Below are 24,274 nucleotides of genomic sequence, written 5' to 3'. Positions count from 1 at the left end.
ATGGGAATTTAAAGGAAGATAGTGTTGTTTCTACTTGTGCTTTTGTTCTTTGAGACATTCTATAAAAAGCTTCTCATTCTAAAGAAGATGTGAAAGACTGAGATATTAAGATTGTAATGCTCAGCAGCAGTCCAAACACTCCCAAGTCTCTATTAGCTTTAAACATTCTTCAAGCACAAATCTTGTTTTGCTGGCAAATTGCTATGCAGGACAGTCTAAACTTGCATCCCCTTCATTGAATTTACATGTTTAATGCTGTGGATTTCGATGCCAAAGTAGGTTGATGTGATCCACCTATACAATAAGAGCTACAAACCGCCTTATCGTATATGTAGCAAATATCCTTGGCTGCAATAAGCTTTTTGTAATACATGGTTAAAAGCCAACTGTCTAAGAAGATTACAGTTCAACAAGTCACAAGAAACTAAAAGCAAATGCAACTGGCAGTGAATGCTGTTGTTTCAGATTCCACTCCATTTTGCTCAAAGGGGGAAGCAACAGGTATGCAATTAAAAGGAAAAAGAAGCCACAATGCATGTTATTTCTAGTAAAAACTACATGTCCAGAATACATTTAGTGACATAACTCCCCTGATTTGCTCAAGTTTGCACTCTACTGAGTGCTATGAAGAAACATAACGTAAAACAAGCAGAAAGATGTTATATAAATAGATAAAATTCCAACCAGCTAATTCTTGTCCCGGATCAGTCTCAGCAACGATAAGAGCACTTCGTTCATGTCTGGCCGGTCCTCTGCAGAAAAGTTAGTGCATGACAAAGCTAACTCCAACACCCCCGTCACTCTTTCTTCTTCTATCTCACTCGCGAGGTTCATGTCGCCGTCTATTATTTGGAGAACACTGTCGAGTCCAGTGACAATGGCCTTCTCCACAAGCTGCTGCAATGTAAGGGAAATACCATTTTCTTCAATCAATCCCGTAGGCCTTCTCTTGGTGAATAGCTCCATCATAACCACTCCAAAGCTGAACACATCCACTTTTGTGCTCGCTCTCCTCATGTATGCAAACTCTTCATAACACAGACACTATTTAGCACAAAAACTACTTATACAGGGCAGAACTACTTTTTAGCAACAACACAGAACTCAAATTAGCATGAGAATTGTATTAAGAAAATTATCTAGCATGCTTTGTCCAACCTACAATGATGGTCGCTGATGAGTAATTCAATGTAATTTGGTTGATCCAGAATGAAAGTGCATATTTCAACTTCCAAGACATTATATTTTCACAATTAAATGAGTTAAGGAGGTTGATTACTTGCAGCAATACATATATATATACACACACTTAAGAAATATTACTATTATTAGTTCAAAGAAAAATGGAACCTTAAGGATCACCTGGTGCCATGTAGCCAATGGTGCCTTGGAAGGCTGCAGATGAGGTCTGGTTGCTTCCATCCTGCAAATGAACTCCCAACATGCGAGCTGTACCAAAGTCACTCACATGGGCAACCCAATCTCTATCCAAAAGGATGTTTGATGGCTTGAGATCACAGTGAACTATAGGGAAGTCATAGCCTGAGTGCAGGTAAGCAAGCCCGTTTGCAACAGAGATGCAGACCTGCAACCTTTCATAGATTGTCCACCTCGAACGATTGATTTGTGGACTGTGTATGATGCTTTCCAGATTTCCATTCTCCATGAACTCCAGAGTTAGAGCTTTCATTTTCCCTGATTCCCAAGCATAGCCCAACACCTTAACCAAATTCCTGTGCTTCAATCTGCTCAAAACCTTCAGTTCAGTGAAAAAGCATTTATCAGACTCAACAGGAAACTGCTCCAAGTTTAGCCTCTTCACAGCTACAAAGTGCTCATCACCTTCAAGCCTTCCTTTGTAGACAGTGCTCAAATTGCTCCGACCTATCACATTTTCTTCACTAAATGACTCTGTAGCAACCTCTAGCTCACTCCGTGTGAATCTTTTCAGGTCTGGGATGAGGGGAAGTTCAGTACTAAGCTCCATGGCGTGATGTGAGAATTGATTTTTATCACGTTTCCAGAAGCAGATCAGTCCCACAAAAAGCACTAGCAGGAAAACAAATAGAGAGCATAATGTAATAACAATGATCAATGCCTTTGTTGTCAACTTCTGGCTTCCTTTCTTGCAGGTAGAAGAAGAAGTTGAGCCACATAGTGCAGGATTTCCTTCCAAATTCGATGAAGACAAATTACTAAATATCCCACCTTTTGGAATGAACCCTTCGAACTGATTGAAAGAAAGGTTGAGTGTTTGTAAGCTTGTAAGATTAGCCAAGCTCTCTGGTATCTGTCCGCTGAACCGATTGTGAGAAACATCAAGGGAGACAAGGCTCTTTAGCTCTGATATGCTGCTGGGAAGTTGTCCGTATAACTCATTGTTTGAGAGATTCAAGCTAGTAAGCAAGTCAAGCTGAGGAAAAATACTGGCAGGTAGCTCACCTGAAAATTTATTAGCAGAGATGTCCAGCGAGTCCAAGTTCTTACAGGCCTTCAGCGAAGCAGGAATACTCCCTGACAGTTGGTTGTTTGAGAGATCAATTTCTTGAACCATTTCTAGACCACCAATTTCCATTGGCAGAGAACCTACAAACATATTATTTGATAGATTCAAGTACATCTGCATGTTTGACATGCTTGCCATCACAGCACCTGGAATCGATCCGCTTAGCCGATTATGTGAAAGATCCAACATGAGAAGTCGCCGCAGATTCTTCATAGCTTGTGGAATTGAGCCATTAATCATGTTATCGTTGAGGTACAGATAAGCGAGCTGTTGGAGATTTCCCATGGCCTCTGGGATAGGCCCTACAAACCTGTTGAACTGCAGATCCAACAGAACAAGCCGTTCCAGTTGAAACACCTGCTTGGGAATCTCTCCTTCAAGAGAATTCTTTCCAAGGAAGAGTCCCTGAAGACTTGACATCTTTGAGATCTCTGTGGGAACCTGACCAACAAAATTATTGCTACGAAGCTGTAATTTGAACAACATGCTAAGATTTCCAATCTCTGGTGGAATCAATCCGGACAAGGAATTATGCTGCAACTGTAAGATCCCTAAGTTGGTTAGTTTTCCAATCTCTGGACTGAGTGAGCCGGTTAACTTGTTGACTGCCAAGTCCAGAGTTTTGAGCTTGCTACAGTTGAACAGATCTTCAGGAACGCTTCCAGAGAGCAAATTAGATCCAACCGAGAAGAACGTGAAGTTCTGCAACTTACCCAACCCAAAAGGTAATCCCCCTGTGAACTTGTTGTTAGTAACACTTACATTGAATAGATGAGAACAATTGGTGATGCTCACTGGAATCGGGCCATCCAAAGAGTTGTGGTGAATGACCAAAAACTCCAGCTTGTGGAGTGATCCTATGTTCGGCGGTATCGGTCCTGACAGTGAATTCTCACTCAAGGACAGGTACCTGAGGTTCGTCAAGTTCATCAACGATGGAGGGATTTCTCCTGTCAATCTGTTGACATGAAGAGAAAGCCACTGAACTGAAGTAAGAGACCCAAATTCAGATGGAATTCGACCGGTTAGCTCATTCTCAGAAAGACCAAGAGAGACTAACGACTTGCAACGGGATAGGGAAGCAGGAATCGTTGAATTCAACTTGTTGTCATATACACGTAAAGCTTTTAGCTTGTGTAATTCTCCGAGCTGAGGGGGAATGCTGCCACTGAGTTGATTGCTGTAAATGTTCAACAAGGTCAGGTTTGAGCACTGGCCTAGCTCAGGAGGGATGACACCAACAAAACTGTTCTCGTAAAGCTGAACAACTTCCAAATGCGAGAAGTTACCGAGCGCAGGAGGTATAGTTCCTGACAACTGATTCACACTAAGGTCTAGCGTCTGCAGATTTGTTAGCCTTTCAAATGAATCAGGCAAGGGACCGATGAGATAATTGTAATACGCCGTGAAGAACTGAAGATTTATCAAGTTACCGATGCATGAAGGGATAGTACCAGTCAGATTATTCGAACCGAGGATTAGAATTAAGAGAGATGTGCAGTTGCAGATGCTGTCCGGGATGCTTCCACTGAAGGAATTGTTGCTTACATCCAACCACTGAAGACTTTCCAAGCTACCAAATTCTGAAGGTATCAGCCCTGACAGAAGATTCTCACTCAGACCAAACTCACTGAGTTGAGGCAGAAGTCCGAGTTCAGGAGGGACCGGACCGAAGAAGTAGTTGGCAGTGAGATCAAGGAATTGGAGAGTGGAGATGTTTCCGAGATACGGGGATAGCCTGCCCCTGAGATGCATCTGGGGAAGGCTGATGGAGATGACGGCATCGGTTGATGGGTCACAGGCCAGCCCGCTCCAGTTGCAGTGATGAATGGTGGTGTTCCAATCGGCCAGTGCGCCGAGAGGGTCATCGGAGATGGAGGCCTTGAAGGCCAGCAAAGCCTCGACTTGGACATCGGAGATAGACCTCCCTGAGGTCGCCACCTCTGCAGCCATTAGGGAGCAGAGGAGCAGCAGCAACAGCGGTAAAGTCTGTCTTAGCGCCATTTCCTCACGAAGATGGTAGACAAATGAGGGGACAGGGAGAGGAAGACGAAAGCTTAAATTGGATTCCAACTTGCTGATAAGAACTGCGGTTTTCAACAACTTGTGGTGAGGAACACGACCTCGGAGTCAGCCAAAGTCTTGGAGCAATCCTGTAATGTGAAACCAATCGCTTCTCAAGCCGACATGCCAAACAAATTATGAATGACAAGAAAAGCAACTCCTTGCGCTGTGAAAAGCCTCGAAGATCCAATATTTTCTCATCTGAACGCATATTTACATCGATCTGTCGTACAAACATGCATAATCGTCAAGCATTGGTGGAAAAAATCATCAAACATGACCTGAACAACTGGTGGGGACGAAATATGACCTTACAGACAACCACGCGTCTTCGAGTAAGCATGTAATGTGAAACCAATTGATTCTCCAGCCGACATCCTAAACAATTTGAAAATGAAAATAAATCAGAGAATCATCAGAAAGGCAACGCCTTTTGCAGTCACGGGCTTTCAAGATCCAATCTTTTCTCATCTCAACGCCTATCTGCACCGATTTCATAAAATCGACCGTGCAAAAGCGTCAAAATTTTCCAGAAAAATTAACGTTTTGCAGCAAAAACGGCATTTTTTTCACAGCAAGAAAAAATACCAATCCCATCGTGACGCGGGAAGATTGCCTTCCGAGCCACGCACTGGCAAACCTGTGGGACACCGATGAGGATAGAGTCAAAGACACGCCGCAGTTTTGACCAGCGGAGGAGGAAAGGGGGGAGAGCGGCCGCACTCAACCCGATACAAATGGCCAAAAGTTGACAGCTCGAGACATCGGTGCGCAGGGAAGTGCGCGATTAGCGAGGAAACCGGCGGCTGTACGGAGTCAACGAGATGAAAACAAACGACTGTGACTTGGGAATCGTTGACTCCGTGTCATCTAAGGGAATGAAGAACGTGGAATCAGAGACGACGAAGGCTATTTAGCTTTGTCGCGTGGTTGAGCTTGCGGACTTTCTCGTGGATGGACGTGCTCTCTCTTCGACTGGTGCGCGCCAGACTGGAACGTGATCTCTTCTTGGCCGGTGACGAGGACATCATCAACCTAAATTCCACTGCCAATGTTTAGATCCGACAAGATTGCCAAACCAATTAGCTACACACCAAAGATACGAAGGAGAGAGAGAGAGAGTGAGTGTATTCAGCCAAAAAAACAAAATTTTCTAGCAACCTCATAATTTTCTAAAAATATATGCCACAGAGGAGAGGGAGAGGGAGAGGGAGAGGGTTCCATTTTGTTAGATTCACTCTCTCTACAGACATGGTTTTGTTAGTTTCACTTTTACTCAATTAATATTATAGCCTTTTATTTTTATATATTTTTAAATTAAATGGTTTGTTTAATTAAAAGATGCTTTTTAATGATTGCTTTTATTTTCTGAAAATAAGTTACAAATTTGAAGGTCAATATGTTTTTGGTTTTAGAGTATCAAGAAAAAAAATTTACATTATCATTTGTTTTATAAAAGAAATGTCAACAAATATTTTCATGCTTGAAAACTTCTATAAACCCTACACATGTGTATTAGTAAAGTAAAAAATATATATAGTAATGTCCAAGTCAGCCTAACGTTGTTCGAACCCACGTGTGTAAAAGGGATGAGATGACATGAATGTCACGTTAGCAAACGTCACAAATAAGTTGGCATGACTATGGTTCAAATGCTTTCCATATTACTAAAGAAAATACGTGGGCTTGAGTTTAATTTGTGATTATCGATTTGATATGGAAGACCAAAGCCAACCCAAGTTAAAATCATCTGTTTCTTCTCAATTAATATCATTCAAACATGACATGCAGTAGTTATATTACGGTAACTAACATGGTTAATTAATTAGTTATCTTTAGTATTTTAATTTTTATATTTTCAAAAATTATTTTAGGATTCTTATATTTATGAAAGTGATACATTTTTTATTCTGAAAATATCATAGTATTTATCACTGAGCATATGTTGATTCTACCTTACTTTCGTTTATCATTGTCAAATAAACAACGTGAGGAAAAACAGAACTAAATGTTTTACATTCGTAAATATAAGAATCTCAATGTAATTTTTTTTGAAAGTATAAAAACCGAAATATTATAGATAACTAATTACAGAGAATAATTTATAATTAATCAAAAGCAACATATATTAGTAAATAAATGGTGCAGCGAAAAGAGGACGACCTAAACAGCTGAGTTTGAGCATGATACATACATAATGACAAGAATGAGCTACACTAAAAATATTTCATTGCTCAAGAATAGTAGGGTATGAGATCCCGTTTTACTACTAGCAATGCCTGCATTCGGATCACATGATCCTACTACGGTGGCAACACTAGCTGCCATGGGGCAATGTGAGAGATGTCGCGGTCCAGAAGACAACAGCAGACAGTTTCATCAACAAAGATCAGCAAAGTACAACCAAGAATCACATGCTTCTCCTCACTCCAATGTATATGTATATATATATATATAATTGCAAAGGAGATCTTTGAAGCGGTGAAGGCGATAAAAGCATCTGAAACAAGCATGTTAGACAATGGAGATTGGAATCTCTGCCTCCTACTCCGGCAGCAGCAGCAGCAGCAGCGTAGGCGACCCCGCGTGCTACTGGGAGGGAGAAGGGACAAAGGAAGACCAAGAGAATACGAGCCGTCCGATCACATCATCAGGACGAGGCTTTCCCCGTCGTCCGCCATGAGACAACAGAGGCGGAGTAAACGAAGGAAGCGAGCAGGTGCGCAGGTCGCCATGGCTATAGTTGCTTCTACTGCTGCTCGTTCTCAGAAACAAAGGCTGGCCGGAACTGTTGTAGGGAAACGCATTTCATTACGGATCGGTCGAAGGGCGCAGTGGTCGTGGACCGAACCGGAATCGAATTGATCCGAACCGGTTTTATCTTTATTTCTTTAATTTCCTAATATATAGACACAAACAACTGATGAATAGCATAAAAAATATCCTGATATATTTACAGGAAAGAGAGTGAGAGATCGAAAGAGCAAATCAACATGAGGAGGATTTTTTTGGATTAAAAATAACTATTATTGGAATTCTTTTTCATTTACTGTTTTCTAAAAATATTTTTGGGGAAGGGTGCGGATTTGGTCTCGACGCCGGGCCGACCGGGCCAATTCAGCCCGGTTACGGGCCGAGCCGATCCGGTCCTTCTGCTGCTGCGGCGACAACACGTGGGCGAGACCCAAGACGGAGACAGGCTTGCCCGACCCGCGCAGGGAGCAGACGGGGACGACGTTGAGGACCGGAGCGACGCGGACGTTGGCGGAGTAGGACCGCTCCACCCCGCGCGGCCGCGGTCTCGGGCCGCCAGTGAAGCTCCCAGGGCTGCTCGAACTCCGCTCCAGGCCATGGAACACGATCTTCCCCGACGAGCTCATCCGCGGGCTGTCCACCGATGCCCCCCGCGGCGGGGCCGGCGCTGCTGGTTCTGCCGGCCGGAGTCCGACCCTCGATGACGCTGGGGTTGCGGGGCGCGGCCGGGCTAGGCGGACCCGGGGAGGGACGCGGCTGGGTTTGTCCGAGTCGATAGAGAGCCTCCCGAGGTCCTCGTGGTCGGGGCCGGAGGAGGACGAGGAAGAGGAGGAGGAGAGGGAGATCCGGGAGGCGATCGCCACGGACTCGCGATCTGAGTCGCGGAGGAGAGGGAGGCTCAGCGACGCGACCGGAGAAGCGGGCTTGTGGTGGCGGTGTAGCAGATGCTTGATAGACGACCGAGGGATAGGATTCTTGGAAGCGGCGGGGGCCGCAGCGGAGGGCACGGGGGCGGTTACATGGACACCAGGCGGCTTCGCGAGGGCCCTCCTGAGGCCGAGGAGCTCGCGCCACCGGGTGGTGCACCTGGGCGCGCGGGGGGAGAACGCGTAGGAGTCGGGACCGGCGATGTCCACCTTCCGCGCCGTCTCAGGGGGCTCCGACCGGGCGATCTCCGACTCCGGAGCCGGATTCGGCGCAGCCAGCTGCATGGGCACCAGCTTGCCGCCGGAGAAGAGCTCGTCGGCGGGTAGCATCGTGACGGGGTCATCGTGGAGGCGGAACTCGAAGTCCTCCGCATGGCCGTCGGGGCGGCCCTCCCGCGGGGCGACGGGGGTGGGGTCGGCGGAGTCGTGGCTGAATGAGATCCGAGGGCTGAACCAGGGGAAGGCCTCCGGCAGCGGCGGGAGGGCGACGTTGTTGACCATAGCGGACGCCATGAACGAACGAGACGAGGAAGAGGAGGTCAGTTGAGATCAAAATGCGTCGATGACGGCTTTCTTCTATATAGAAAACCGATCGCCAGGATGGCCCTCTCCCTACCACTAATTCCTACCCAACTCTCCACCTGCCCTGTGATCGGAGGCAGCGATGGCCACGAAGCGGGTCCCTTGCCAATGCTGCACACAGCATGGCATGAGGTCCGTAGAAACGATGAGTGCAAACCGTCTATTCTGCGTACTTTCATCAAAGCATGTCGTCCTCCGAGTGTACTACTACTGTAGCTTCCTTTACCTTCATCCACAAACGCAATTGGAAAGAGTGTTGATGTGGAAAACGACGCTCCGCCTCTGTAACGGTAACCTTTGGTCGGATGGGAGATTCCACCCATATTGGAGACGTGCGACCCATTTTCCTGACGCCGTCGGATCCGAAACCCGTTTCGTGCCCCTTGGTCCTGATTGGATGTGACAGTGGTCCCAGGTAACGGGTCCCGCAACCTTTGCGGCTATCGAGGTTGACTGCCTCATCCAGATCCGTCATTAACGTGTGAAAGGGAACCCGTCCGTCCATTTTCACGGCCAGCTGATCCGACGGTGAAGAACCCCATCACTTCAATGTAGCCGAGGAGAAAAGGTGATGAAGAATCCTCTTCTTTCCTTATGCGAGAAAAAACAGCATCTGATGTGGGGGGGTGTCACCTCCATTCCGAGCACACTCATGTGCGGGTGTGGTAAAAAAAGAATGGAGGAGGATTTGGACCACCCTCTAAGCCAGGATGGGACAAACCTACTAAGCTCTTGGGGCCATGGAACTCAGCACCCGGATCTACTCTCACATGCACTTATCCCAGCAGAATCTTTGTTAGGCTTTTCCATGTCCCCCATTAGGCATGTGCATGGATATAAATTGTTAGAGAATATCTTATGCAAGCCATGTGATGGGTCGTAAAATAACTCTTGGCATATCTGGTTTCAACTATTCATTCTACTGGGGAAGGAACAATAATGATTCTGATTGGGATTTACGAGTGCTGCGAGAACAGCTCTCATCTTCTTCTCCTCATGATTGGCTGGCTTATGGATTCCGATTTAAGTTGGATAATATATTTGGATTGAGATTCTATCTACTGATCTGGTAGAAATTGCTGTGGTCGTAAATATTACGACGACAAACAAAAAATGCTTGGTTTGTTGGAGGAAGCTGGAAGAGTCTTTTAAACATGCATGACACCTGATGCACTTACTTGTTCTCTGTGGGGATCCAAGCTCCAGAACCAGTGCTTGACTTTTGTACCTGTGCATGACATCTGATGCAGACCCGAGAGCTCAACAAACCCTCCCAAGTATTATACTTCATTCTATCATTTAAATCAGCATATGATTGAAGTACAGGAATCACCTAAAACAATTACCATTATCCAAATGAACAATCATGTGGCAAATGCAACGAGTTATTTTTAAGTCCTAGTTCATGAAGCTTAGCTCACCTCAGATTTGGGCTCTGCTTCAACCTACGCATGCATACAAATGTAGTGTATTGTTTTAAATAATTACAGAACATTTAGTCGTCAGCCTACGGTTGCGCCACTGATGGACCATATGATATATTTCACAAATGACTTGCTTTCCACGATGCTGGATTCACGTGGTGAAACATTATCACATCTTCATATGTTCAAAATTCTTGGATCTATAAATCAGTCAACTATCTTTTGTACAATGGCCCAGTCCGATGAGTAATTATTCACATTTGGCTGCTCCATGCACAACGGCCAGGAAAAAGAAGAGAATCCCTAAGATCATAGCCCAGCTGCCCAGGCAAATCGAACCATGCAAGAATCCACCGTATTCTTTATGGAAATCAAAAAAGAATGATCCCGCCAAAACTTTGATGAGGTGTAAGGGGGATTTGATAAGTCAAACTTCATACCGGAAAGAATAGTGGCCGGATGGCAATGTCTCTTCTAGATCCCAGAGATTCCAGCAGTTTTATCGCAGACGTAACAGAAATCTGAAAAATCATCTTAAGTTGCTTCTCTACTCTTATTTATGCACATTCTTCTGTATCTCATCTAAAAGGGCCCCGTATGCTGTTCTCCATGTGCTGCTTCCTGACTTGCTGCGGAATATTTTCTGCATCATCGTTAATTCTTTGAGGCTTGCCTTCTTGAAGAACCCTCCTAGTATGTTCTGAACCTCTTTGACTGATTCACCAGTGTTGTCATATGATGCATCCTCTTCCATCTTAGTTGATAAATTTACTCCAAATAATTTTGTCTTATCCTGATGGGAACTACCTGTGCCAACATTAGCTTCGAAAGTCGTCGGAATTGCTGCAGGCAGATCTTTCACATCCATCCTCTTCGAGAAAGAAGAAGGTGAAGTGAACTTACATTCCCAGTACTCTTGACACTGATAGTAAGGATCGAGAGCTTCAACAACCTGTTGACGTTCTAGTCAGGAAAGTGATATAGAGTAGAGATACAACAGCTTAATGCAATGTACTTTAGATATTTTTATAAAAGAAAACAGTACTAGAGATTTAAACAAGAGGATCAATAATCACTAGCAAGAAAAATTCACCTACCGACAACCTAGCAATTGGATTTTCAATGTTTTGCATGTGACAAACTACCAGGTATAATACAACTAACTAGGTTAGCAAACTTTAACTACTACAAGCACTGTTTTCGTATTACAATATTTTATGACATTCATATTACAATATTTTTATAAGCAGGTATTCAACAAATCAGAAGCTACTAGCAAGTTTACGATGGTAGATTTTAATCAAAAGTTTGGGCTACTAGAAACTAAACATAAAGGAGGCAGACTTACTCGAATAATTGAAGTAGATAAGAACCCAAACATTTCAAGACCATCCATGGATTCTGGGCTTTGTAATTCAGGAAGGCCTTGCTTTCCAAGATTATGCTGTCTAACAATCTCTTGATTCAGTCTTTCCCGAATCATTTCCCAACACTGGAAAGCAGACGAGGCCGTGAAGGACATCTCTGGGTTATTTTCCACTGTCACCTAAATAAGGTAACAAGCACAAAATAATTGACCTAGGTTAGTCATTTTTTATGTACATCGGAATTACAGTCCAAAGACTAGCTTGCTTTATGAAGATTGAAAATAAAAAAGGAAAAAAATCATGTCCGACAAGGAATGGAAACAAAAACATGGAAAATGAATGCATCTTGAAAGAGTATGTGTGAGAAAGAAAATAATTGCTGTAGTTTGTGATGATGCTAGTTCTTTACCATGAGGATGGACCTCTTTTTGCTGTCCTATAGTAGTCATGCTATTATCTGCATCTAATCATATAAACCTATTTGGCTAATATCATTTTTTATTATATATACCAAATAATTTGCATACAACTACTTTGGCAATCACAAGTTATTCTAGCGGCCACTGCTTCAGCATTGGGCTTGGATAAAGAGACATTTCCATAGGATAAGCCTGCAAGGGAAGTTACTTGAACAATACACATGAAATGCAACCACCAAAACAGGATATCAGCAGAGCAAAAGTTGATGCAAATCCAAAGATTCTAACCTTGAACAAAGGTCCCAAAAGTCCAGCATCTAGTACTTCTGAAACATAATTGCATAATTTTGTCGGATCGAGCACACTGAAGAACTTGACACGGGTTCTGAATCCTGTAAAATCAATTAGCCAACCTGGTTAATAAATTATTAATCAGCAAAAACCTTGTATAACTGAACTGACTGAAATATACCATTTGGAAAGATGGCTTGCCTACTGCACCACTGCTTCCCATGCATCACCTTTCCAAAGTTAAGAGGTTCAACACAATATTTAGGCATTGGATGAATCGTTCCCAAGTCATGATCGCTTTGATTGACAGCATTAGAATGGTTTGAATTATCCCTCATAGATTGACTTCGTTGACTGCCTGAAGGTGATGAACTATACAGATCATGCTGTAGGTCAACTCCAAAAAGTCTAGGACTAGATTTACGTGGGAGTTCAGTATCTCTTGAACATGATGCTTGATTTAAATTTCTTTCGGAAGAAGCATGGGAAGAACCCAAGTCAGCCCAAGGACCGAGGGACATTGAAGACCCACAATCAGAGCCTGTTCCAATTATGTTTTTATTTTTTCTCATGATATCAGATTCCATTTGGATTCTGACAATGCCACAACCATTTACACCCATAACCTTGAAATTTGAGGAGCACTCCTGTCTAGAGATATCAGAGTTCCAAATCTGCTCTTCCTTAATGGTGCATATCACTGGTTCTGTGCACTCAACATGACACCCTTCAGTTTCAACCTTAGGCTCCCCTGTTATTTGTTCTACATTCAGATCGAGACAAAATTGATGGCCTTCATCCTCATTACTGCTGAATAAGAGGATATTTTCTTTTCCTGATGATGACACCTGACATCCAACATCATTATGCAGCACTACATCTGATTTCACATCTAGAGGTGCTGCATCAGAGTATGTATGTGCACTATTCCCTTCTTTGTCACTTAAACTAACCATTCCTACAGATGGCTTGTTGATATTATGGATTCTTTCTGGTTCTTGAAAGAGACTGTGGCTCTTGTGCTCTATATTTGCAAAAGAAAGAGCTCTGGATAGTTGGTTATCAATCTCCTGATTGTGGACTCCATTATCAATATTCAAAGCATTTACATCACTCAGTGGTCTCTCGTGTTCTGAGATGCTTTTACTCAAGGAATCATTTGGTTCTTCCAGAAATTTTGACTGTGTAGGTAAATTGCAGAGCTTCACTGCACCCAGATCCCCTCCCAGAGCCAGCACAAGGGCATTTAGCTCATCCAAGTTATGTCGAACAAGTAAAATCATTTTACTAGGGTCACACGAGCATATAAGTTTTGCATGGGATAGACATGCATAACGATTTGGAGAGCATTCACAACCAGCTGCAGAAAGATGTAGATCATAGAAGCACAAAAAGCATTCTCTTTCAGTCGATAAATCAAAATTATTATCCATCTTTCTCACATTTGAAATACTAGAAACATTCTCCCTTCTTTTATGCTCCATAATGACTCTTGCCTAAAACAGAATTAGCCAGCACAGATGAATAAGAAACTTATTGCATCATAAGAATGACTTCAGTAAAATGAAATGTTACCTTAATGGCCTCAGTTAATACTCCATCATTCCCACAAAAATTTTGCCACCTCAGTGATCTTGGATTGTTACCCTGCAGGTGAGATTGCTCCAACTGCTCTTTAACAGCTTCCCATGCAACACCTAGCAGTAACTTATCATGGGACAAGGATGTCTTGCGGTGTTGTTCACTATACAACTCAACAGCACATTGACCATGTGGAAGCCAGTTTACCGGAGCAACGTTTACTGCCTCAGCACAATTGAAGCCACAGTTGAAACCAGAGTGGTATGCTCTTGGAAATGTAAGAACAAATTCTCCAGAGTTCTGAATGGCACGGTACACAGGAACTCCTTCAGATTTCAGGACAGACGGAGACAATTGGGTAACCTGCTCAAATTGGATGATAAGTAGAATAGAAGAAATTCACCTGACTGAGATAAATAACATAAGCTATACAATATAAGTTATATATTATACAGTAAACTCCAATTTGAGCAGTAAAAATTATATATTATACCAGTAAAGTCTAGAAATCGGATGGCAGAGTTGTTCTTTAGGAGATAAAAAAATGAGACAAACTTAACAAGGCATTTGAAGGAATTCAACATATCAAAGTCTGATGTCACTTACAATAATCATGATATGGCACCGCATTGCGTACACCATTTACTTTGTCAGAAACAAGCACTAATTTCTTCTAATGAAATTTCAATTAGTTTCATCACATGTATCTTGATGTACAAACACTATAGATTGTTCTTGTAGCCTGATAATCCAGGCAGGAACTATTTTCTTAGATATCAAATGCTTGGTGATTTAGAAAAGATCAAGCATAAGAAACAAGTACTTTTGAGTCTAAAATTCAAATCAAATCTCAAAACCAAATTTTAGATTTTTAACAGAGAAACAAGTTTTAAAGAATGTAACTACAAGTAAAATTTACAATATACATGATGGGTAATTAATTCAAAGAAATAAATTAGGCAGAGAGGACATGATGGGGCAGGCTAGTTCAGAAATGCCAAAATTGTGAAGTCTGGGCCGTTAGGATCAAACATACACAGTCACTCCTCACATGTGGAAGGCTATGTGAGGAAGGTTATTTTTATAATAAACCCAATGACATGAAAATTTGTGCTATCAGTTACATAAAGAATAGATAAGTATCAGTCTAGTCCCAGAAAATAAAGGATAAAAATTACAATGAGCAAACTTTAAGGAACTTTGACATCCAAAATTTGGATTCCAAATCAAGTGTCAGGCATAATAATTAACATACATATAAAGGATCCTATGACAGACATGATAGTGTGTGTCACAATCTAAGCCACACCTTATAGAATGTTGTGTGCATGTAATTTTCCTAAAACTAAGCAATACTGAATATATAAAATCAAGAGATATTGAAACTTGCCAATTCATGCAGCAAATCTGGTTGCTCTTCGAACAACTCGGGAAGGTGTTTTCGCATGGCATCCTCCAGCTTCACTGCATCACTGCCTGGAACCCCATACCATACTTTTGGATCACCAAAGTGCATGTAGTTCAAAGAATAAAGATGGTGATCTTCCACATGCTGCCATGACAAAATAAAAAAAGAGATTACTGATCAACCAAGGCATATAAAGAACATTGGCAAAAGAAAAGAAACTAAGAACAAGCTTAGTAGTATAAAATAAAGATCATATAGATCTAAAAAGGATGGAAACCAATAATTTATTAAAAAATATAACAGATGTCATTCTAACTATTTGTGGCCAGCCACTTGGATTTTTTCTACCGTTCAACTCTACAAAAGAGTAACATCACTAGGATAAACATGAAAGATAACAATCTATCCTGATAAATTAATTATCATATATTTCCATGAAGGCTTATATCATTTGCTGAATACAAACTTTTGATGCCTATATTTTCTAATCTGTAAAAATGTGAAAAATTAATTTTTTATTCAGTGATGGAAAAGCTTTTAAAAAAAAGATAACAAAATAATGATATTTATTTATAGCAAATCATGGGAAACAAAAGAAATGTGAAAATACAACTATACACTTACCCAACAAAATGAAGAAAAGCACATTCCCACATATAACCAAGGCACTAACACACCAGAGATATCCTCATGCTCAAATGAAAGAACTGAACCAGGAAGCCGAGGTAAATTATTTAAGTTCCAGCCTGAATTCACATAAGGATCCAATTCGGCCTTGCTTCCCAAGGAAGCTTTAGGGAACCCGCTACCAAACATTGCAGTATCCAGATCAGCACCATAATGCACCTTCATTTCAATGATAACATAAAATTGATTATTAAGTATTACTGTGACAAATTAGCACAAAGATAAACAAGCTAATACCTCAATCTCATCAGTTGGATCCTCAACTATCCGCCAATATTCTCCTTCAATATCCTCCGGGGAGGGTTGCCACTTCTTCTCATGGTTGTCGTCTTGATGCTCTATACTTCCATTAGTACCCTTCACTCCAAAATATTGTTTTTTGAACTCATCAGCATATTTCTTGAATGTCTCAAGTGTAAAGTCTGAACCAGACTGAAAACCAAACTTCTCATCTGTGTCTGAGCCAACAGATTCATTTGTTTCAGAAACAGCAGAGGCATTCCGCCTTCGAGTCATCCCAAATCTCAACCGCTTTCTTCTCTTTCTTCTTTTATGGCAACGATTCCTGAACTTTTTTCTAATTGGCTCTCTATTCTGAAGCTTGTCAACTTCTTGTACACGAGTGGTAAACTTAGTACATCCCCAAAAGTTATTTTCCTTTAGAGGACAAGGTGGTGACCAAGAGTGAGGTGGAATAATGCGACATATACCATATTTTTCTGCTTTCTCTCTTATGCTAGCAATGTATCCAAGTGTATCTTTGAAATCCTAAGAAAAGACATCATCTAGTTAAGACAAAGATATGTAAAGGAACACCATCTAGTAGAGCAATATCCAGTAGGGAGTTTTGACAAGCACCTCCTCAGTTGGATAAAACACAGGAGCTTCATCAATGACAGGTCTACGTGCTTCTTTTGGATTCCATCTAGAAGACTCCTGCTATTAACATTTGCAATTAGTTGGTGGCTACCTTGAGAGAGAAAGTGTAAAATCATACTTGAGCAATTTACCCTTTCATATCTGGACTTGTTAGTGCTCCTCGATACATCATTCTTTTGTCGGGAACGTTTTAAAGTCCGATCCTATACCAGAGCCACAATTATAGATCACAATGGATATTTCAAAAATTAAGGTTTTTTTGCTTTTTATTTAATCAATACAATTAAAAGGTTTAGAGAGAAACATCCATGTCCACAGTAAAAAATCAGTGTATATTTATAAAAGAAGATGTGCTATAAAATCATATGCTTATTATTATGGCCCATTATGAACTTATGGAGCAAGTCCACTGCTAAATTTACATCTAGAAACAGCTGGGTCCATAATGTAGCACTTGACAATAAATAATCTAATTTATATCTCAACAATGATAACTGCTATACACAGAAACCTAGGCAGTAATATACATATTGCATATAGGTTTAAAATATTTTGGATTTATAACATATGGCCCATAGTCTGAAATTTGGTAGATGCATAAGCCTAGCACAATGAGAACATGTAAGACAGATGTGGAGAATTTATTTACAAACCTTAATAGATTGTTCACAGTCTGATTCCTCTTCAGAGCTAATATCAAATACGCCATAGTAAATCCCACTTCGGCGCCGAAGCGACCGTTTGACCTTCACTTCCTCGCAACCACAACTATCGCTCTCCATCTGCATCTTTGGAGACACAGTAGCCTCATTGACATAACCTGAATTTGCCACAGGAATGCCTGCATCCTCCCTCAAGTCAATAGGCATGTTGTCTGACATTGTTTCTTGTCTTGGTAGATGTAAATCCTTTGTAGTGCATGCTGTCCCCATGTACCTAAAAAAGGCCAGCAATTATTAATAAATGGATGCAGTATAAATACATTGAAAATGCATGAAAAACTTTGAAGTCAAATGAAGAAACAAAATTTAATCCCAGAAGTGTTTGGGATGTCCATGTGGAGGTTTTTATAGGTCACACTATATGTGTTTCTAGGGCATTTTCTTATATATCAAGATACTATATATTTCGAGCTAGATGTCAAAAAACCACATCTCTCAACTCAAACATATATTTGCAGCAGGATAGGTCCAAACTGATACCAAAATCCCCAGAGACCTGGGGAATCAATTAACCTAAAAGCAGATGCAGCTGGCTAAGCCCAGATCAGTCAGACTCAGCCAACGATATTTCAATTCAGCAGCCCATTTAAGAAATATCATCATGTTATACATACATGTATCCATGTATATATTAATATTGGAATTTCAACATATTTAGAGTGATGACAACATTTCAAAAGTGTAACTACACTAGTGCTGTAAGTGATACCTATAAAGTTTAACCGAAACCCAAAATTAGAAATCCAAACGGTCTGCAAGGACCAATTTAATTGGTTTGATTAAACCAAAGTGTATAACTCATATGGACGAATTACCACACGGATCAATTGGGCCTATTTTAGATGTCCATGTTTTGAAGAGCATTATTATCAAAGGGTTTGGTATGATTTACCCAATCGATCAATATTTCAATAATAAGTTGGGTTAATTGTTTTAATCTGGAACATCTATGACTTAATTATAAGGTAGATCCACACATGCCATATAGAATTCTTTGAAACATACCAATCTTCTGTAGCCGGTAAGAGTTTTAAATTATATTAAAATTGCATTAATTCACCTAATAGGGATCTTTTAATAGATATAAAAAATGTACAATTTTGGACCAAAGGCCTACTCAATTATTGGATACCTTGATATTATCCCTTGAAATTTAAACCACATATGCCTTTTTGACCCTTTGTCCTTCTTGACCATGCTCCTGAACCAGTTTTGACATTCAAGATGCTTAACATAGGTGAAGCACTGATGCTAATCCATACATGTGCCCTAATGGTCATATTAAACCTACTTCACTTAACCCTTCCACCATAGCATAAGTTGTTAGTTATCTTTCATCTTTTGATATTGACTATTGACTTCAACTTTTCAAGGTTGACGTAAGTCTATTCCATTAATGGAGCTTTCTTCCACAATAGATCATATGTTTAAAAGGCTTTAATCCAAGACCTCTCTAGCTAAATTCCATTAATGAACTAATGTTTTCTGCATACTGTAGAATGTTTAGTTAAATCTAAAGCATATAATCGACATTCCTAGGGCAAAATAATTGCTTGATATGGAGTGTCTAAGAAGGGATCAAGCTTCAATCATATCAATTGGTATGGACTAGTACTCACCGATCCATTGGTAGTTAGTACCCAAACTATTGTTTTGTTTTCTCTTCATATACATCGCAGCCTTGTTCATGCCTCCACCACAGTCAATGAGGCCCTTGTCCTCAAGCGGGTGCCTCCATCGAGCATGAGGCTGCTGCCAACATCGGTAAAGCCTAGCTCCCTTAGCTGTTGTGTCATCTCTGCCAATGATGCTCGGACAACAACCTTGCCTCCCTCCATTACCACTAGAGTGAGATGTTCAACAACAATATCATCCAGTGTGTAATGCTTGCTCTCTGTGTACTTTAGGTCATCGTAGTCCAACCAGAATCAAATCATACCAAGACCCTGTACACTGGTAACACTAATACCATATTAGTCCATCCACCTTCCGTTATTGATCCCAAATCAAAATTTGTAGCCTTGTTGTCTGCATCTATTGTTCCACCCTTGATTCATAAATGCTTAATCCCCTAGTAGGGTTCTTTAAAACCTAACTCCTTTTGGCCTATGATGGAACATTCAGCTACTTCCAATCAATATGGCACATCACCATGTCTTGAGGAATCCATTACACTTTTGTACATTCATCCTTTTTAATACCATTCCTCGATCTTAACTTATTTAACCTTATTTTGATTGACCCAATGTGTATCATGCACAAGATTTGTATTTCATATTTTCATTTTCCTATTTTTGTGAGTCTCAACTGAATCCTGATAACAACTGGATTCAAATACCACCTATCTATTTGCTGCGAGCTTCTTCACTCTCACCTTTCTATAATAGAAATAGTGACAATTTTGCATGTGTGTTCTATTTTTCACTCTCCATATATTGCACAGACATAACAATTCATTCAGTTTGTGCTGATCTATTTCTAAAACAAAATAATCACCAGCATATGTCAGGAAACCACATCATGGAATCAGCTATGCTTTCATCAATCACAAAATTGAATAAATAATTTTGTACAGGTTAGTCTTTTCCTTCTTTTTATTATCTTCACTTCTAGAAATAAAAAAGGAGTTTCTTCTTTGCTTACCTTTATTTTGCACCCTAGAAAATAATAATAGGTAAGCATGACTACAGTCTTAAGACTTTTTCTTCTTTTTTGCAATGCATGTCTTCTCTATATTCTTACTGCACTATTTTTGACTGTCAACATGAAATATGCATGTCAGTATTGGTACCAACATGGCCTGAAAGCGAAAAGTGTACATCATAGATGTTCTCCAATTCTGCCAATATGAATAAGCAGATATTAATCATGTCGATAAAGTGCTTAGAATCTTAGTTATGTCAACATGAAATATGCATGTCAGTATTGGTACCAACATGAAATATGCCAATATGAATAAGCAGAAAAGTGTACATCATAGATGTTCTCCTATTTTTGACTGTCAACATGAAATATGCATGTCAGTATTGGTACCAACATGGCCTGAAAGCGAAAAGTGTACATCATAGATGTTCTCCAATTCTGCCAATATGAATAAGCAGATATTAATCATGTCGATAAAGTGCTTAGAATCTTAGTTATGTCACACCATCGTCAAAAAGCCCTATCAGAAGATGCAATAATCTGAAATGCCATTTCTTCTACTACTGTAGTACTTTTCACTTTATAATGCCCTAGCAATTCTGTTTCTTGTTATTTGCCTTGGTAAAGATCAACATGTTGTTTATCTACAACACCTGGTGTCCTTAATAACAGTCTTTTTTTAACAAACAATTTGCTTCAAAAATAGTAACATAGATCCAGAAACTTTGTTGCTTGTGTACACTTCAAATTTATATTTTTCATGTTAGACAACAATTCAGCTAAAAGACACCACTAACATAATTAGCTTTCTCTGATAGTCAATACAATAGATCTTACAAAATTTTGTAAGGTTTTAGGAACTACAGCTATCAATCCTACTATCCCCCAGATGCATCCATACTGACTCATAATAGTACTACAGTCAGAATCCAAAGTGACAAGATCCTGAAATATCAGATCAAGTAAATCTTGAAGGATGCAATAGGAAAAACAAGAAGAGATCCAAAAAGGGCAGAAGATTAGGTCAATAAGAGCAAAAGTTCTCTTTTAGGAAAACACAATATCATTTATTATTCATCTTGGAAGCCTATACATGCCTGAATAAAATTCATGACAATCATGCAGTCTACAACCAGTTCAATTGCTTGAAAAAAATAATATATTCACCACAGAAATGCATTCTGCTAAGGGTACTTTGAAAAGAAAAACAGAAAAACCAGGTCTGAAGCATTGTCAAGCCCAATTTCTTGTTAAATCTAAATCTTCTACAGTGGAGCTTCAACCTCTGTAATTTGACAAGAATTAGCAGCAAAACCTGATACAGATCAATCAAATTAAGGATTGAGATCCAAATCTATGTCATCCAAACTTGAATCCAGGAAACCAGGCAGTCGCTTTTTTTGTCCTGTGATCATTGTGGGAGAGAGAATCGGAGACAACAACAAAATTCTAGCTACCAAGGTAGATGCACAAAAAGAGAAGAAAAAACCCTAACCCTCACTACAACTGCTCCATACACTACGGATCTGGAATATCTATCCCCCGCCACTTCCAGTAATAGACCACCATGAGATATTACAAACCCTAGAACCGATCTGCAAAAAGAGCACACCAATGTCACTTTTGGAAACCAAAAGATACCAAACCCGTTCCAAGAAATCCCAGAAGCCCAATCGGCAATACAGATCAGCTCCAATCAGAACTAAACGAGAATTCTATTAAGATCCACACAAGATGTAATGCCCATCAGAGCAATATATCAATCAATTGAGATCCATCCACAGAAGAATCACGCATCCTTCGAGAAAAAAATCTGTCAAACCTAAGCAAGCAACATCATAACCAATAAAATTACCCACCCAAAGATGCAGAGATGCATCCCAACAAGTTCTTGAGAATGGGAAATTTGATTGAACGACCGATGATGATAGCTGAAATCAAAACAAGTGGAAGAGGGGAACCAAAATACCTTCTTGCAAGGGTTTCAGGGATGAGGAGGTGCGATGACGGAAGACAACAGCAACAGTATCACAGCCCACAAAAAGATTCCTTGACGACAGCACAAGAATTCAACAGAAAAAAAGGAGACTCCTCCTCGTTCATCACCACCACCTGTCCCTTTTCCTCCTCTGAATCTAATCCAAATCTTTACGATCTTACCATTTCCTAAATCTATAACCTCTCTTCTTTCTCCCTGACGACAAGAATTGGAGGATAAGGAGGTCAACACAAACACAATGAACGCAATCGATTGCAACCTACACGCTTTAACCGAAATCCGAATCCAACCAACAAAAGCAAAGAGGGAGATGATTGACATGCTCCACGGATGTGGAGATGATCATGAAAAGACTTATTTACCCCTCATTTGTGATCGATTCTCCATTACGCCCTCAGAGCTTTGCACGCACCGCCCGGTGTGTTGACCCTTATGTTGGGTCTTCCAAAGGCCCCATGCAACACGTAACAATAAGAACGAGATTGACCGATGACTTTAATGTTGACTATAATAACCACCTTCTTCACATACATGTGGATTAATTTAATAATATATTTATCATTACAAGAGTGATTTGGCCATCAATAACTATATCATTCTTCTTTAGAAGCTTGGGCCTCCCATGAACACGGCCGAAGCTACAGCCTACCGAACGAGAACCACCGTTCGGTGACGGGATCCAACGCCGTGTCGTTGGATCAGTCCGTGTCCCATATGTTAATGCGTGCGGCGGGGCAGCCGAGACCCTCGAGATTCGTGCGTACAGGATGATGTGCGGTCGCCGTACACAGATTTAGGAAACTTCTTCTTTGCACTCCCCGCCCACAGTAAAAAATAAAAATAAAAGATAAAATAAAAAAGAAATAAATAAAAGTGCAGGCGAACAACGCCTTAAAAGTAACAAAAATATTTTTCGGTCCCCTCTGCGACTGACCAGCCTCTTCCACCTGCCTCGTGATTACACGTACGGGATGGGTCCCACGTGGTAGATCCAATGCGAGATGCGGTCGGTCTTAAAACGACTAGACCACGAATTAAACGGGTTCGGATCCGATTAGATATTATTATGTGACACAAATCGGCGCCTTCAATGCAGGATTATTTGGTCGATTTCTGCGAGCGACGAATGAATGAACAGATGGGAAGAAGTTTCTTGGAGAAGAAGAAGAAGAAGAAGAAGAATTAGATTAGCATGATCGGCATAATATGACATACGTTAAAAATACGCACTTATGCAGCTTTATTTTTTTGCTTTGTTGCGGGAAAGAGTAGCAACTATTGATGTTGCCGCATGTGATTGTTGGGCTGGTAATGTTGCATTCTCTTTTCATCTTTCCATCTGTGCTTTTCCATCGGGTCCTAATTTTGCGGATCTCTCTCTTTTTAGCTACAGGATTATCGATGGTGACTTCCTAATTTCTGGCATTTTCTTAATGCTCAAACCATTTTTAGAAAGAGAGTCTTAATCAATGACTATGATTTGATTTTTTTTTTTATTTGATATAGTTAATTGTGATTGTATTGATTGATTTTAGTTTTTTGGTTCCACCTTTTAATTTTAAAGAGTCATTTTGGTGTTAGTTATCATATTTAGCTCTCATATTATGATTTCATTAATAAATCACCGATTGAGAATATTTAAATCTAAATTAATAATCATAGATTTATCCGACTTGAATCTCTTAAAGTAATTTCTATCGGAAAGAATGGAAGGTAAGAAGAATTATTAAAGAAGCTTGAATACATTAACATGTCTATCTCCTATTTATACAAATTATGAGGGAAAATTTTCCTCAATATAATAGAGGATTTCCCTCAACAGAGTAAAAAAATTTTCTCATATAATTAAAAAAATCTTATCTGCTCTCATGCCCCCACAAGATGGTGCTCCTGTCAAGGATACCAATCTTGGATCGATGCAAAGGAAATAGTTTATGAGCTGAGGAGGGCAAGAGCATATCATTGCTGTTATTGCTATTGCTGCGACGGCGACAACTACAGTAGAGGAGAAAGCTGTAGCAA

General features: G+C 40.5%; 3 protein-coding genes across 6 annotated transcripts; all 3 read right to left on the bottom strand.

Moving 5' to 3' along the window:
* Positions 1-509: 509 nt before the first annotated feature.
* LOC135585689 (LRR receptor-like serine/threonine-protein kinase FLS2) lies at positions 510-5,267 on the bottom strand. Of its 2 annotated transcripts, XM_065113198.1 has the most exons (4): positions 5,159-5,267; positions 4,881-4,948; positions 1,363-4,793; positions 510-1,028 (listed from the first exon to the last, which is right to left on the bottom strand). In XM_065113198.1, the coding sequence occupies exons 3-4, from the start codon at positions 4,508-4,510 to the stop codon at positions 688-690; spliced, it is 3,489 nt and encodes a 1,162-aa protein (XP_064969270.1). In that variant the 5' UTR covers positions 4,511-4,793; positions 4,881-4,948; positions 5,159-5,267; the 3' UTR covers positions 510-687. The 2 variants fall into 2 exon arrangements, with proteins under 2 accessions (XP_064969270.1, XP_064969271.1); XM_065113199.1 differs by lacking the exon at positions 5,159-5,267 and having other exon boundaries at positions 4,881-5,042.
* Positions 5,268-7,180: 1,913 nt separating this feature from the next.
* Positions 7,181-8,783, bottom strand: LOC103988542 (uncharacterized). Its single transcript, XM_009407096.3, has one exon. It carries the CDS (start codon positions 8,761-8,763, stop codon positions 7,627-7,629), a length of 1,137 nt encoding a protein of 378 aa, XP_009405371.2. The 5' UTR covers positions 8,764-8,783; the 3' UTR covers positions 7,181-7,626.
* A 1,309-nt stretch (positions 8,784-10,092) lies between these two features.
* On the bottom strand, positions 10,093-22,542 carry LOC135584532 (lysine-specific demethylase JMJ14-like). 3 transcript variants are annotated; one of them, XM_009407091.3, is made up of 13 exons: positions 22,223-22,542; positions 21,749-21,848; positions 17,542-17,824; positions 17,020-17,091; positions 16,868-16,948; positions 16,247-16,777; positions 15,947-16,168; positions 15,305-15,466; positions 13,909-14,277; positions 12,515-13,829; positions 12,331-12,434; positions 11,605-11,802; positions 10,093-11,208 (listed from the first exon to the last, which is right to left on the bottom strand). In XM_009407091.3, the coding sequence occupies exons 3-13, from the start codon at positions 17,818-17,820 to the stop codon at positions 10,810-10,812; spliced, it is 3,732 nt and encodes a 1,243-aa protein (XP_009405366.2). In that variant the 5' UTR covers positions 17,821-17,824; positions 21,749-21,848; positions 22,223-22,542; the 3' UTR covers positions 10,093-10,809. The 3 variants fall into 3 exon arrangements, with proteins under 3 accessions (XP_009405366.2, XP_009405367.2, XP_064969269.1); XM_009407092.3 differs by lacking the exon at positions 21,749-21,848 and having other exon boundaries at positions 22,223-22,541; XM_065113197.1 differs by lacking the exon at positions 21,749-21,848 and having other exon boundaries at positions 16,868-16,945; positions 22,223-22,541.
* Between the last annotated feature and the right edge of the window lie 1,732 nt (positions 22,543-24,274).

This window comes from Musa acuminata, chromosome BXJ2-6, assembly GCF_036884655.1.
Source record: "Musa acuminata AAA Group cultivar baxijiao chromosome BXJ2-6, Cavendish_Baxijiao_AAA, whole genome shotgun sequence".
Lineage (NCBI taxonomy): Eukaryota > Viridiplantae > Streptophyta > Magnoliopsida > Zingiberales > Musaceae > Musa > Musa acuminata.
This window is presented reverse-complemented; position numbering and strand designations above follow the sequence as displayed.